Source organism: Saimiri boliviensis, chromosome 1, assembly GCF_048565385.1.
Source record: "Saimiri boliviensis isolate mSaiBol1 chromosome 1, mSaiBol1.pri, whole genome shotgun sequence".
Classification (NCBI taxonomy): domain Eukaryota; kingdom Metazoa; phylum Chordata; class Mammalia; order Primates; family Cebidae; genus Saimiri; species Saimiri boliviensis.
In genome coordinates this window covers 64081799-64095771 of record NC_133449.1, presented here as the reverse complement: position 1 = coordinate 64095771, position 13973 = coordinate 64081799, and the positions used below count along the sequence as shown (strand labels likewise).

Genomic DNA, 13973 nt, shown 5'->3' with positions numbered 1-13973 from the left:
GGACAGTCAGAAAATGCATCATCCTTTCTGATCCACACAGACCAGCCTTGTCTCTTTATCTTTCCAGACTTCCCTAGTGAAGATGGACATGAGAAGCAATGTGGGATAAGAATAGATTTGCATCTTAGCTCTGCCACTGAATGCCTTTGATTAGGCTTCTTACCCTTCCTGGACCTCAGTTTTCCCATCTATAAAACAGGCATAATAATAACACCTACTGACTGGGCACAGAGGCTCACACATGTAATCCCAACACTTTGGGAGGCTGAGGCGGGTGGATCACAAGGTCAGGAGATTGAGACCATCCTGGCTAACACGGTGAAACCCCATCTCTACTACAAATGCAAAAAAATAGCCAGGCATGGTGGCACGTGCCTGTAGTCCCAGCTACTTGGGAGGCTCAGGCAGGAGAATTGCTTGAACCCAGGAGGCGGAGGTTGCAGTGGTCGGAGGTCACGCCACTGCATTCCAGCCTGGGCTACAGAGTGAAACTCTGTCTCAATAAAAATGAAAAATAAACAAAAATAAAAATAACACCTACTTTATAGGGTTCTTGAGATGATTAAATGAATCAGTGTGCAGGAAGTACCAAATGCAGTCGCTGGCTTATCAATAGTTACTTTTTTCTTTCATCAGTGTCAGTTTCTAAGCCTGTACTTCAGTAAGAGATTTGAATATAAGGAAGAGAAGCCACTTAAGATAGGTAAATTAAGTATATTTATTGTAGAATTTTGCTTAAATCATAGGGACTTTATGACCTTCCTACAACGTTTTTTCCCTAAGTTGTGGTCTGTAATTAAAACGTTTAGTTGATAATAAGATCAGTTTGCCCCTCCAATCTGATGTGATGGTGTTGTATTACTCCATGCTGGCCATGGAGTACTATTTCTTTTGGGTTCAGAGAAAAGCAGGCAATATGGAAAAGGGAACCTTGACACATAAAAGGAACTGGAGATGTTTAAAAGAGAAACCCCACAAGGGATCTGAGAGCTGACTTCAAGTGCTAGAAGAGTTGATGTATAAAAAAAGGGATTGGGTATATTTCATATCACTCCTAGCACTAAAACTAAGACTTCATGGGATGATGGTTTTCTGCTGAGTGTGAGGAAGAACTTTCTGACAAATCTGTTCAAAAATAGATCAGTCTGCCTTGGAATGTCTTAAGTGCTAGTATTTTGAAACAAAGACTACACAATCAGAAAACAAAAGTCTGGGACATTAGTACCCAGGTTTTCAGTTATAAAGACCCCTTTTGCATGCCGAAAGGGAACATTCTTCTCTGACCATGTGATAGTAGGTAATCTTTATTATTTGGGTGACATCATGGCCCAAAAAACTGTGATGAATTCAGTAATTCTTTTAAATTAATGTATATTTTAGGGATGACACTATTTGTTCCCAAGTTTAGGCACCAAACAAAGAATGAGTCTAGAATATACATACATTTTAAAAATAAACAAAGGTATATGGGCAAACACTGATTCCATCTACAGGTGGGACTGGTGGTAGTGATGAGCCCCTGACTCTTACCATAACTGCCCTTAAATAGCAGTCTGGCTTCCAGACTGAGAACCACTAGCCTAGGATGAACATTTTAAATAAGGGGTTTTTAAAAATGATTTTTCAGACCAGGTGTGGTGGCTCACACCTGTAATCCAAATAGTTTGGGAGACTGAGGCAGATCACTTGAGGTCAGAAGTTCAAGACCAGCCTAGCCAACATGGCAAAATCCCATCTCTATTAAAAATACAAAATTAGCTGGGTGTGGTGGCTTGTGCCTGTAATCCCAGCTACTAAGGAGGCTAAGGCAGGAAACTGGCTTCAGCCCAGGAGGCGAAGCGTGCAGTGAACTGAGGTTGTGCAGCTGCACTCCAGCCTGGGCAATAGAGCAAGACCCTGTCTCAAAAGAAAAAAAAAAAAAAAAGACTTTTCAGAATTTTCTAGGACTTCACTTTCTCTCTTTTTTCCTATTGTAGAGCTGCAGCCATGTGACTGTTGTGGACAGAGCAGTGACCATCACAGATCTTCGATGAGCGTTTGAGTCCAACACTTTCTAAGAACAACAAAACCATATCAATGTACTATGGCCCCTTAATTTAAGCTTTCTAGAAAGCTTTGGAAGTTTCTGTAGACAGAATAGAAAGGGGCCATCACCTGAGAAAGAGTTGATTTTGCATTTCAGGTTTGAAAAGAAATAACTGAACATATTTTTTAGGCAAGTCAGAAAGAGAACATGATCACCCGAAAGCAACTGTAACTCAGAAATTAACTGTAAAGAATGGTATAATGAACCCCCATATACCCTTCCTTCTGGATTGACCAATTGTTAACATTTTTTTCCTTTCAGCTATCCATCTAATTTCTCTCCCAATTTGTTTTTATTTACCTCTGGGCTCAATAAGGGCATCTATGCAGAACTTTGGAAGCCATTTAGAAAATCTTTTGGATTTTCCTGTGGTTTATGGCAATATTAATGGAGCTTATTACCTTGGTGAGGGATAGTTCACTCCATCTGACCAGATGGTGAGGCTAACATATCCCGAAGAGTGATTTTGTCAGGAATTATTGTTATTTAACAAATATTTCAGGATATTTTTCCTCTACAATAAAATAACAATTAACTTATGTTTTTGTGCTCCAGAGTGATCCATTTGATCAAGCATTATATAAACAGGTTAAAAAAAAGCCATGGTTGTTTTGGAAAGGTGAGGGAAAAATGGAATTTGAGATATACTGACACCGAAGGTGTGTTCCAGTTCACTTGTAATTATTCCATGTTTTTTCTCTGCCTGTTGCCATCTTCCAGAGGTGTGAAGTCATCTCTGTTCTTTTGGTGCTGTCTCAAGTGGGTCAACCATTCACTTCCTTTTTATGCCCTCCACACTTTTGGCCGAGGATAATGAAGCCTTTGTTTAGAGTACCAGGTTGCACTCCAATAAATGATTACATTTCCCAGCCACCTCACCTTACTAATTTCATTGTGTTGGCTATTCCTTTCTGACTAAGGCAGCACCTAGGAAGATGCTCGAAGCAGCAATTGATAATGCATTTTTCTGTGAGCTGAGCCTGGTGTTGTAGGTGGCCTAGAAATAATGGTGTCATTTGTGACACCTCGAGTGAGGGCAGGAGAGTAAATCACTTTGGCTTGGAGAAGAGTGATTTCTTTCTACATTAGAATTCTATATGGGGGGAGGAAGAATCTGTGAATGCATAAAAGTTTCTCTTTGTTTTAAAATGCTGTGTCCTAAATATGTTCTTTATTGCTGAGGTTAGTGGTCCTTGAACTTGTCCCCTGAAAGAGCTCAGTTCTCTCTATTATTTTTCTTCTCTTAGGTTCTTAACTCCACATATCCTGGAAATTCCTTCTCTGCTATTTTTGGTATGGGTTGGTCTAGAGGCCAAGTGGGCTTGGGCAAGCCATTCCTTGCTGCGACTCAGAGCATCCTGGCTGTTCCACCTTGCTCTAAACAGTCCTAAAATTGCCCAGTCCTGTGCTTTTGGGAAATCCATCCCCTTCTTCCCATTCTTTGTCTACCACTTAGTTTAGGGCTTTCTTACCTTTTACTTGGACTATAGCCATAAGCTTTTACCAAGTCTCTTTGTTTTTAGCATTTCTTCATTCTAGTCTGTTCTGCACACTTTGATCAGGAGAAGCTCCTCACATTACAGCCATCTTCATGTTTTCTCTCTTGCTCAAAAACCTGCAACAGCTTCCCATTGCCGAAAATCTAAATGTAGCTTTTAGTCAGAACTTTCCACTTAAAGTTCTTACCCCTGGCTACACATTCTGATACCTAGGGAGCAATTTTAAAAATACTGATGCCTGTGCTCTGTCCCCATCAATTAAAGCTGTGAGTACAACCAGGATTGAAAACCACTGCATTGGTCCTTGATACGTATCCTAAGAATTGTGAGAATTATCAGTCTCCGCCCACGAAAGACATTCAGCCAGGTAAACAACATATCATACATTGCAACCACATTGATCATAGACTGATTGCCAAACTGCTGTATTTTCTTTTCTCTTCCTCTATGTACAAGATATCTTAGTAGCTAGATGGGTGCAGGAAATCAGTTTGTAGATCCCTCTGTATCTGGGCAGCCTAGCCATTGCAGAGGCACTCTGCATAGGACCGTCTCAGTGTCTCTGTCTTCTCCCTACCTCTGTGGAAGAGACATGAAATCAAGCCAGCCCACAAGGAAACTGAGACTGGGTAGGCTGGAGGGAAAGAGGAGGAGCCAGAGCTGTCGGGAAAGGAGGAAAGGAATACTGTGGATAAAAGGGACTGAACTATAAAACCTGAGGAAAGACATTATATTAAAAGGGTAATGACTATTTGCTTAAAGACTGACTCCTGGGTTCCTGAGGCTCAAAGACCAGGAGACTTTTTTGCTCTTGCAAGCTGCATAAGTACCATTCCTAATGTTCTGGGCTGAGGGGGGGGACAGAAGCAATGTCAGGTTGCCAAACAATGTCCCAGTTGCCCTGGGCAGCACAAACCCACCGAAGTGCCATAGGCAAAGTACAGAGAGAATCAGAGGAGCTGCTTTGCTGGGGGTCAGACAGACTGGATTTTTTTTCAGATGGTCACTTTCACATACTCCTAGTTAAATGGGACCAAAGGGAAAGAAGAAGGAACCCTTAAGCTTTTGTAATGTTGTCTTGGGTACCAGATACTATAAAAGGCAGCATGAGGGAAACATTCCCCTGGGCCAGTGTCATGAAAGCTGGGTTTCAGCTTTCATTTTGGTACCACAGAATTTAAAATTATAATTGCCTATCCCCTTTGTCTGTTGATGGCTTCTTTGAGGTTTTAGTTACCCCAGTTGAAAGAGAAATGTTTCATATTGGGGTTGAGAAGAATGGAGGCCACTAGGAGCAAAGCTTTGATGAGTAAAAGTCCAGTGAATCCTGCAATTTTAATATGTTTCCAGTGGATTTTGAGAACACAGTTTTAGGACAGAGTTGATGTTGTTCTGTAGAAAATAGTTACAGTTGGCCGGACACAGTGGCTCACGCCTGTAACCTCAGCATTTTGGGAGGCCAAGGTGGGGGGATCACAAGGTCAGGGGTTTGCAACCAGCCTGGCCAACGTGGTGAGACCCTGTCTCTACTAAAAATACAAAAATTAGCCAGATGTGGTAGCACACATCTGTAGTCCCAGCTACCTGGGAGGCAGGAGAATCTCTTGAACCCAGGAGGCAGAAGTTGCAGTAAGCCTCGACTGTACCACTGCATTCCAGCCTGGGTGACAAAGACTGTCTCAAAAAAAAAAAAAAAAAAAAAAAAAGAAGGAAAATAGTTATAGTCAGCTTGGTATCGTGCCTCTTACTGTTTTAACCCCACCTGAGTTTAGAGATCAGTTTGTCCAAGGATCTTTCAAGCATGTGACCCCAGAGTAGAACTTCTGAGTCAAGGATCATTTTTTCTGAGGAGCTTTGCTTAGGGCACTGGAAGGCCTGTTCAGATCAAGACTATTGGAATATTATCCTCTCAGGAGGAAGTGCCATGTTGAACAATTAAGAATTTGCTTCTAGGCCTAGGTGTACATTCACCCTGACTCAAGGGAAAAAAAAGAAAAAGAAAGTGAGAGAGAAGCTTTATTAACATGATAAAATAATCTTCTGATACAACACCCAGAATCATACTTAAACAAATACTGATGCAGGAACAAGATAGATTCATTCTAACTACTATTATTGAACAGTATTCTGAAAGGATAATCTAGCCAATGCAATGAAGTAAGGGAAAGAGTATATTACTGGAAAGCAGACATATTTGGGCTACAAACTAAGTATCTACCTAGAAATCTGAAGATAATAAACTCTGAAAAAATGATTAGACCATTAGAGAAAGGCACAAGGTTGTTCACTAAAAGATAACATTTTAAAACTTTGAAAATAGCTTTCCAGTATAGGTAATAGCCATTTGTGATTGGGGAGAAAACAATCTCGTTCAGCACCTAGCAACTAAAAATATAAAATACTTTGGAACAAAGTTAACAGGAAATGTGCAAGCCTTTTATGAAGAAAACCACTAAGCTTTTCAGAGGGACATGAAGAAAATAAATGGAAAGACAGACACACTATCGGTATTCTATGAGAAGAAGATTTAATGTTTTAAAGATGTTACTTCTTTAACCCAAAAATTTAAGTGCAAGTTTACTAAAAAATACCATTTTTTAACTTAAGATTATTCTAAAATTAATCTGGAATATGTGTAATAACCATTTAAAAATTGAAAGAAAAGAATGTCGGGGAAAATTTTTATTACCAAATAACACTTATTGCAAACTATCAGTTAAAATAATTTGATTCTGACCGAGGACTAGATTAAGAATCAGCACACTTTATTGCTGAAGGAAGTCAGACTTAAAGAGTTTAAGTTTCCCAAGGCCACAGAACTCCAAATGAATAGTGTCAAACGTCCAAACCCACAGTCAACCACTGCAATGCTGCCTTCCTAAAATATACGTAAATACATGTATTCAGAAAAACTTTGAATAAGCAGCACATTAAAATATTAATATTAGATAGCTGTAGGTGATGGAATTATGAGATGACTGTTCTTTTTTCCCCCATATCCTTTTTTGAATTTTTTCAAATGTGCTACAAAGAACATGTATTGCTTTTATAATTAGACAAAAGGACAATACCTTCTATTTTCAGAAACCAAAACTTCATTGCCCCTTCAATGTGGGAATCCAGCCAAGACCTTATTCTTGGACAGCGTCAGTGAAAGGGGCTTGGGAAAGCTCTTGGGCGTAGCAACAGAGGCATGTCATATATGGAAACCTTCCATGAGGGTGACCTCACCACTGGAATGCATTCAACATAAACCTTGCTGCAAGAACTAGCAGAGCTCTTTGGACAAAACATGGTGAGTGGAGAGCTGTGAAAGAACTGACCTAAAGAAGAGAGAAATGCTGGTCATATGGCCTGAAGAAGTCTTGGGTACCCATCTGGGCTTAGCAGGTCTCCTTTATAATCTATTCCTAGAGAAGGATTATTTTTCCCAACCTCAGCCTTCTCTAAAAAAGAACTCTCACAATGGCCCAGGGTTATTTCTGTCTCTTTTTTTCTGGGCTTGTGTTAGAATGTAGGATGTTCCTTGTGTTGGACAAATCATAATGGGTTATTGGTGGGTGACAGAAGGGAAAGCATTACCTAGACTAAAGGAAGTAGCACTATTCTTAGATATTCTTCCATCATTCCCTGTGGTTAGCTTCCCTATCCCCAGCAGCCTCCTCTCATCACCCCATTTTGCCTTTAAAAAAGTGAATGGTGTCATATCGAAGCACAATTTCATCAAAATATGTCCATGTCACCTACAGGACAAGCCCCTGTGCCACACTGAACAGCTCTGAACACCCTGCTCACCACACTTAAACACCGGTGTCTAGAACTTTTCTCACGCAGCCTAGTTTTCACTTTTCCCATGTTGTAGGAGGGTTTAAATTTTTTTTTAAAATTTCTAGTAGAGATGGGGTCTCACTTTGTTGTCCAGGCTGGCCTCAAACTCCTGGCCTCAAGCAGTTCTCCCGCCCCAGCCTTCCAAAGGACTGGGATTACACGTGTGAGCCACTGTGCCTGTCCAAGAGTTCAAAATTATTTTTAATTGAACCATGGTAAATGCAGGAAAAGTTAACGTAAATATTTTGGTTCTCAGCCACAGTGTTGTTCTGTAAGCACAGGGCCTGTAATTATGGCCTTTGAGACTTCAGCTGGCCTGTAAGGAAACCACATATTGAAAATAGATCCCTGTTAGTTAAAATTCGTTTAATTGTGGCCGGGTGCGGTGGCTCATGCCTGTAATCCCAGCACTTTGGAAGGCTGAGGTGGGTGGATCACCAGAGATCAGGAGTTCGAGACCAGCCTGTCCAACATGGTGAAACCTTGTCTCTACTAAAAGTAGAAAAAAAAAATTAGCCAGGCTTGGTGGTGGGCACCTGTAATCCCAGCTACTCAGGAGGCTGAAGCAGGAGAATCACTTGAACCCGGGAGGCCGAGGTTGCAGTAAGCTGAGATTGCACCACTGTATTCCAGCCTGGTGACAGAGTGAGATTCCATTTCTAAATATATATATATATATATATATATATATATATATACACACACACACACATACATACACACACTATTAATTGCACTAACAGAAAACTCAATTAAAACTGGTGTTCAGGAATAGCTGGATCTAGTGTCCGTTATTATCAAGGCTAATTTTTTACTCATGTCTAGGCTCTTCTATGCTTAATGTTTGTTCATTTAATTGGGTTTTTCAATGAGGAAGCTTTGACAGCTAGAGGTTTATAGCCTATTGTCTTGGTAAATCCAGCAAGAAAAAAATCTTTTTTTTGGTTTTGGAAACAGAATCTCTCACCCTGTCACCCAGGCTGGAGTGCAGTGGCACGATCTCAGCTAACTGCTACCTCTGTCTCCCGGGTTCAAGTGATTCTCCTGCCTCAGCCTACCGAGTAGCTGGGATTACAGGTGCACAACACCACGCCTGGCTAATTGTTGTCTTTTTTTTAGTATAGACAAGGTTTCACTGTGTTGGCCAGGCTGGTTTCAAACTCCTGACCTCAAGTGATCTGCCTGCCTAGTCCTCCCAAAGTGCTGGGATTACAGGTATGAGCCACTGCACCTGGCCAAGAAAAAGAACTTCTTAGTCCAACAGTTTCAACACAATTTTTGGAATTGAGTTATTGGGTCATGGCTTTGGTCATGACTTCATCCTTGAACCAAACACTCCGGCCAGGAGGATGGAATGCTTTAATTTGCCAGGCCTGGATCATGTACTACAACTCATCTAAGCCACATGCACTGAGAGTGGCAGCATTCATTTCCAAAGAAGAACCATGGTGGCATTAATAGCAGAAGGGGAAGTAGATGCTGGGCAGGCAAAGGCAACAGATGACCACCGTGATTGCCTAGGAGAAAAAACCAGAGCCTACCGTCTTTACTGTGGGCAGTATGACCCAAAGTGAGTGAGCTAATAAAACATAAATGGGAACACCAAGTGCCGTTAGCTTTAGATAATAGCAGCTGGATGATGGGGTTGTGACCATCTTACTCCCAAAAAGGCGGGTCACATATCCAGGCTGTGGGTCGTTCATTTAATTTGCATATGTTGAGTACCTGCTGTGTGCAGAGCAGTGTTCAAAGTACACAAGAAGTAGATGTTATGCTCTCTGTCCTCAAGGAGCAGATAATGAACTAAGATAAAGGAGCCCTACTCTTGTGGTACAGCGCAAGAGCAATTCATCAATAAGTGTATGCAGAATCATGAGCACCAACTTTATCTGTAAGTGTTGAGAGAACCCAAGTGAGGGAGAAATGAATGTTTTCCTTTTAATTTCTGTATCTTTTACTCAACAACTATTTGCTGTATGCCTACAAAACGCCAAGTCCCACAGGTCTCTAGAAACCTTGTAGAAAGGACTTCAGACAGATTCCCAAGATATGTAAAATATTAGAAAGAGAAGATAAGTTGAAAGTGGGGGAAAAGGAATCTAGAAATCAAGTATGCAACAAAGTGAATTCAGCAATAAAGCAAAACACGTAAACCATGATTACTTACATTCCTACCTTGGATGGGCCATAGGATGCATGATGTTATAAATAATTTGTGCAACAAGCCCAACATCAGGTAGAGGGGTTCTGTTTTCCCATATAAATGATGGAATCTCACTAAAGCACAAGATATGGTACATGTGATTCTACTGGAACTCTGGTGGGTGTAGGGAAGGCAACATAGTCCAGCTGAGATGGTGGGCCGTCTGCTAACTGGATCTAACCTAGGGATGGATTTCATCATATCTGGGAGCTCAGGTGGACCACATGCACTTTAAACAACTCTGAGTTTCTCTGCACTGCCATTTAATAAATATTTAGTGACAGTAAGCTCAGAATTGTAATCTTTGGCAAGTGCTTGGGGTACAGCTGCCATTCTTTATTGGTGGCTGAGTAAGATCTGAGGCTCTCAACTTTTAACTCATTTTTGTTTTGTTTAAACACAGCTCACCAAGATAGAGGAACACAGCCTATGACCCACTTCCTGTATGGATTCCCTCTTTAAGTGGTGAAGGAGCTTGCAGTAACCACAAAGCTGTCTGTATAAGCAAATTTAGGGAATCAAATATCAGACAGTGTGGTTGTCTCCTAATTTATGAACTTGAGAATACCTACCTAGGTAACAGCTAACATCAGAGGTCTTTGATCGGTAGCCTTTCTGTCCATAATTAGCTAGTAGCTTCTGCTGTATGTATAGACCATTCCCTGTCCAAGAAAATTAAACTATATCATCAGAGTAAGAAAGAATATTTATCTTTCTTTTGTGTGAGTGTGGTTTTAGTTTTTTTGGTGGGGGTCATTTGCTTTTGAGAGAGGACTTGCTCTGTCACCCAGGCTGGAGTGCAGTGGCCCTATTATAGCTCACTGTAGCTTTGACCTCCTGGGCTCAAGTGGTTCTCCCACCTCAGCCTCCTGAGTAGAGGGGACTAGAGACATACACCACCACGCCTAATCTTTTAAGTTTTTTGTAGAGACAGGGCCTTGCCATATTACCCAAGCTGGTCTCAAACTCCTGGCCTCAAGCAATCCTCCCACTTTGGCCTCCCCAAAGTGCTGGGATTACAGGCATGGGCCATTGTGCCGAGCCTCCTTTTTTTTTCTTAATAGCAAGGGAGGCCATGCAACCAGCTCATCCAAAGACAGTATCAGATTTTTTTATTTTAATGAATGGAAAAGTACATGGTGTGCGAGCCCAGCCTAGATCATCCCTCAGGAAAGTTGTTCCCACAGCTCTGACCCATGAAGCAGAAGAGCAGTGCCTGATCAATTCGCCCATGGCCTGTAGTTGAGAATAGGTCAATGAAAGTTACAAATGATTTGATATTATTCTTGCTACCATAAGGCAAAAATTATGGCAGTGGACATCGGTATTCAGACAGACTGAATATTGAGAGATACTGAATATTTGGTTACAGACCACTGCAATAAAGCAAGTTGCACACAGTTTTTTTGGTTTCCTAGTGCATGTAGAAGTTATGTTTGCACTACACTGGACTCTATTAACTGTGCAATAGCACTGTCTAAAAAACAATGTACATACCTTAATTTTGAAATACTTTATTGCTGAATCGCAGCAAGCACGATGGCAGGAGATACATGGGTCCTGTACTCCAGCCTCTGGAGACCAAGATTTGCCTTCTGCTTACCCTGGACTGAGGTGCTCATGACAGAGTTAGTGAAAAGGAGAAAATCTGGTGAGTCTTGGCGCCCCTACCCCCCAAGTATGCCATGGCTGAGGAGTGGGCACCAGGGACCAGACTGAGGTTGGATTTCAAACTAAGATACTTGATTTTCGTAGTTAAGATAAAGAGCTTTGAGTACGTGATGGTGAAAACGTCATAATCCATGTTAACATGCACAACTTGAAGGCATGATAATTAAAGAACACACTTGGACTTGTAGCACATGGAAATATGTGCACAGAAAAGAGAAATCTGTAATTCTTTAAAAGTAGGAAGACATTCTTCCTTGCCAAAATGCATACATTCGGCTCAGTTATCAAGTTTGAAAATCTCCAAGAATTAAAGAGACTGTGTCCCTGGGATCCCATCACAGCCCTTGGTGTTACAGCAGTATGTTCTGCAGTGGCCATGATTGACTCTGTATTTGCGATATCAGCCCTTACAAACAACTGGAGGAAGTGTGAATTTCATCACACACAACTATTGTGGTTACCAAAATCACGCTTCGTTCACACTGTTCCTCCTTTTAGCACCATTGGATTGTAGCCATCCTGCTTTCATTTTTGTTTTGACTGTGTGTACACACCGCTTTGTAATCAGCTCTCCTTTGGAGGGCACATAGTAAACACTGATACAAGTGTAGCCTGGAGAGATCGTCTTTTAATTGTTCCATCTGGATTCACCACATTTGCTGCCTGGTGTGTGATGTTCCCCTCCTTGCATCCATGTGTTTTCATTGTTCAACTCCTACTTATGAGTGAGAACATGCAGTGTGTTTTTTGTTCCTGTGTTATTTTGTTGAGGGTAATGGTTTCCAGCTTCATTCATGTCCCTGCAAAGGACATGAACTCATCCTTTTTTATGGCTGCATAGTATTTCATGGTGTATATGTCCCACATTTTCTTTATCCAGTCTATCATTAATGGGCATTCAGGCTGGTTATATGCCTTTGCAATTGTGAATATTGCTGCAAGAAACATACATGTGCATGTGTCTTTATAGGAGTATGATTTATAATCCTTTGGGCATATAGCCTGTAATGGGATTGCTGGGTCAAATGGTATTTCTGGTTCTAGATCCTTGAGGAATCACCACAGTCTTCCATAATGGTCAAACTGATTTACACTCCCACCAACAGTGTAAAAGCATTCCTATTTCTCCACATCCTCTCCAGCATCTGTTGTTTCCTGACTTTTTAATGATCGCCATTCTGTGGCATGAGATGGTATCTTACTGTGATTTCGATTTGCATTTCTCTAATGACCAGGAAGTTGTTCTTTATCCAGATGAAAATCATCCTCAGAAACAAAACTTTTAGTCAGTCATGAATTGAAGAGAAGGCTAAAGATTGAATTTAGTCTTATTGACTAGAAGTCTTTGTTTTTCTTTGTGATATAGGAAGTAGATGGAGGAACTTTAAACAGGTATTTGTGTAGTCAGGGGTCCCTGAAGGAGATGGCCTGCAGTGGCCAATGAGAGAAGGCTATCACCAGTACAGCTTAAAACTAGAACAGTTGAAATAAAAAGCAGGTAAGAGGGCTGGGCACCATGGCTCATGCCTGTAATCCCAGCACTTTGGGAGACCAAGGCTGGTGGATCACCTGAAGTCAGGTGTTCAAGACCAGACTGACCAACATGGTGAAACTCCATCTCTACTAAAAATACACAAGTTGGCTGACTCCGTTTTTGGACTCAGCCCGCCTGCACCCAGGTGAAAAATAAATAACAAATAAATAAATAAATAAAAAGAAAAAATATATACAAAAATTAGCTGAATGTGGTGTAGGCACCTGTAATCCCAGCTACTCAGGAGGCTAAGGCAGAAGAATTGCCTGAACCTGGGAGGCGGAGATTATAGTGAACCCAGATTATGCCATTGCACTCCAGCCTGGGCAACAAGAGTGAAACTCTGTCAAGAAAGAGAAAGAAAGAAAGGGAAGGGAGAGAGAGAGAAAGGAGGGAGGGAGGGAAGGAAGGAAGGAGACAGAGAAAGAAAGAGAAAAAAGAGAGAGAAAGAGAAAGCGAGAAATAGAGAATGAAAGAAAGAAAGAAAGAGAAGCTCTTTAATTAGATCCTATTTGTCAATTTTTGTTTTTGTTGCAGTTGTCTTTGGCATCTTCATCATGAAATCTTTGCCTGTTCCTATGTCCAGAAAGGTATTGTCTAGGTTGTCTTCCAGGATTTTTATAGTTTTGGGTTTTACATTTAAGACCTTAATTCATCTTGAGTTGATTTTTGTATATGGTGTAAGGAAAGGGTCCAATTTCAATCTTCTATATATGGCTAGCACCATATACAGAAGTTATGGCTAGGTCGTAGTACCCAGGTATTTAGTGAAACATTATCCCAGCACCCTTTATTGAATAGGGAGCCCTTTTCCCATTTACCCACTGCTTGTTTTTGTCAGTTGTGTTGAAATCAGATAGTTGTCGGTGTGTGGCCTTATTTCTGGGCTCTCTATTCTGTTCCATTGGTCTATGTGTCTGTTTTGTATTATATATAAGAGAGAGAGAGATTCTAAGGAATTTGTTCATATGGTTGTGGAGGCTTGGTAAATCTAAAATCTGCAGAGTCGGCTGGTAAAGAATTGGGGTCTGCAGTTTGAGTTTAAAGGCAGTCTGCTGGCAGAATTCTTTTTTCTTCCACAAAAGTCAGTCTTTTTCTATTATGGCCTTCAACTGATTGGATGAGGCCCATTCACATCGTGAAGGGTAACTT

At 41.0% G+C, this 13973-nt stretch overlaps 2 protein-coding genes across 3 annotated transcripts in view; both read left to right on the top strand.

Moving 5' to 3' along the window:
* The window catches only part of STAMBP (STAM binding protein), a 33900-nt gene extending 31275 nt beyond the window's left edge, over nucleotides 1-2625 (top strand). For both annotated transcript variants that reach the window (XM_074398225.1, XM_003922600.4), the window contains one exon: nucleotides 1977-2625. In XM_074398225.1, the coding sequence (XP_074254326.1) occupies nucleotides 1977-2033 (57 nt within the window). In that variant the 3' untranslated portion in view covers nucleotides 2034-2625. The remainder of the gene's footprint in view (nucleotides 1-1976) is intronic.
* An 87-nt stretch (nucleotides 2626-2712) lies between these two features.
* ACTG2 (actin gamma 2, smooth muscle) overlaps nucleotides 2713-13973 on the top strand; it is a 48301-nt gene continuing 37040 nt past the window's right edge. The window contains exons 1-3 of the mRNA XM_010333445.2: nucleotides 2713-3952; nucleotides 6670-6880; nucleotides 11148-11267. Coding sequence (XP_010331747.1) covers nucleotides 11156-11267 — 112 coding nt within the window. The 5' untranslated portion in view covers nucleotides 2713-3952; nucleotides 6670-6880; nucleotides 11148-11155. The remainder of the gene's footprint in view (nucleotides 3953-6669; nucleotides 6881-11147; nucleotides 11268-13973) is intronic.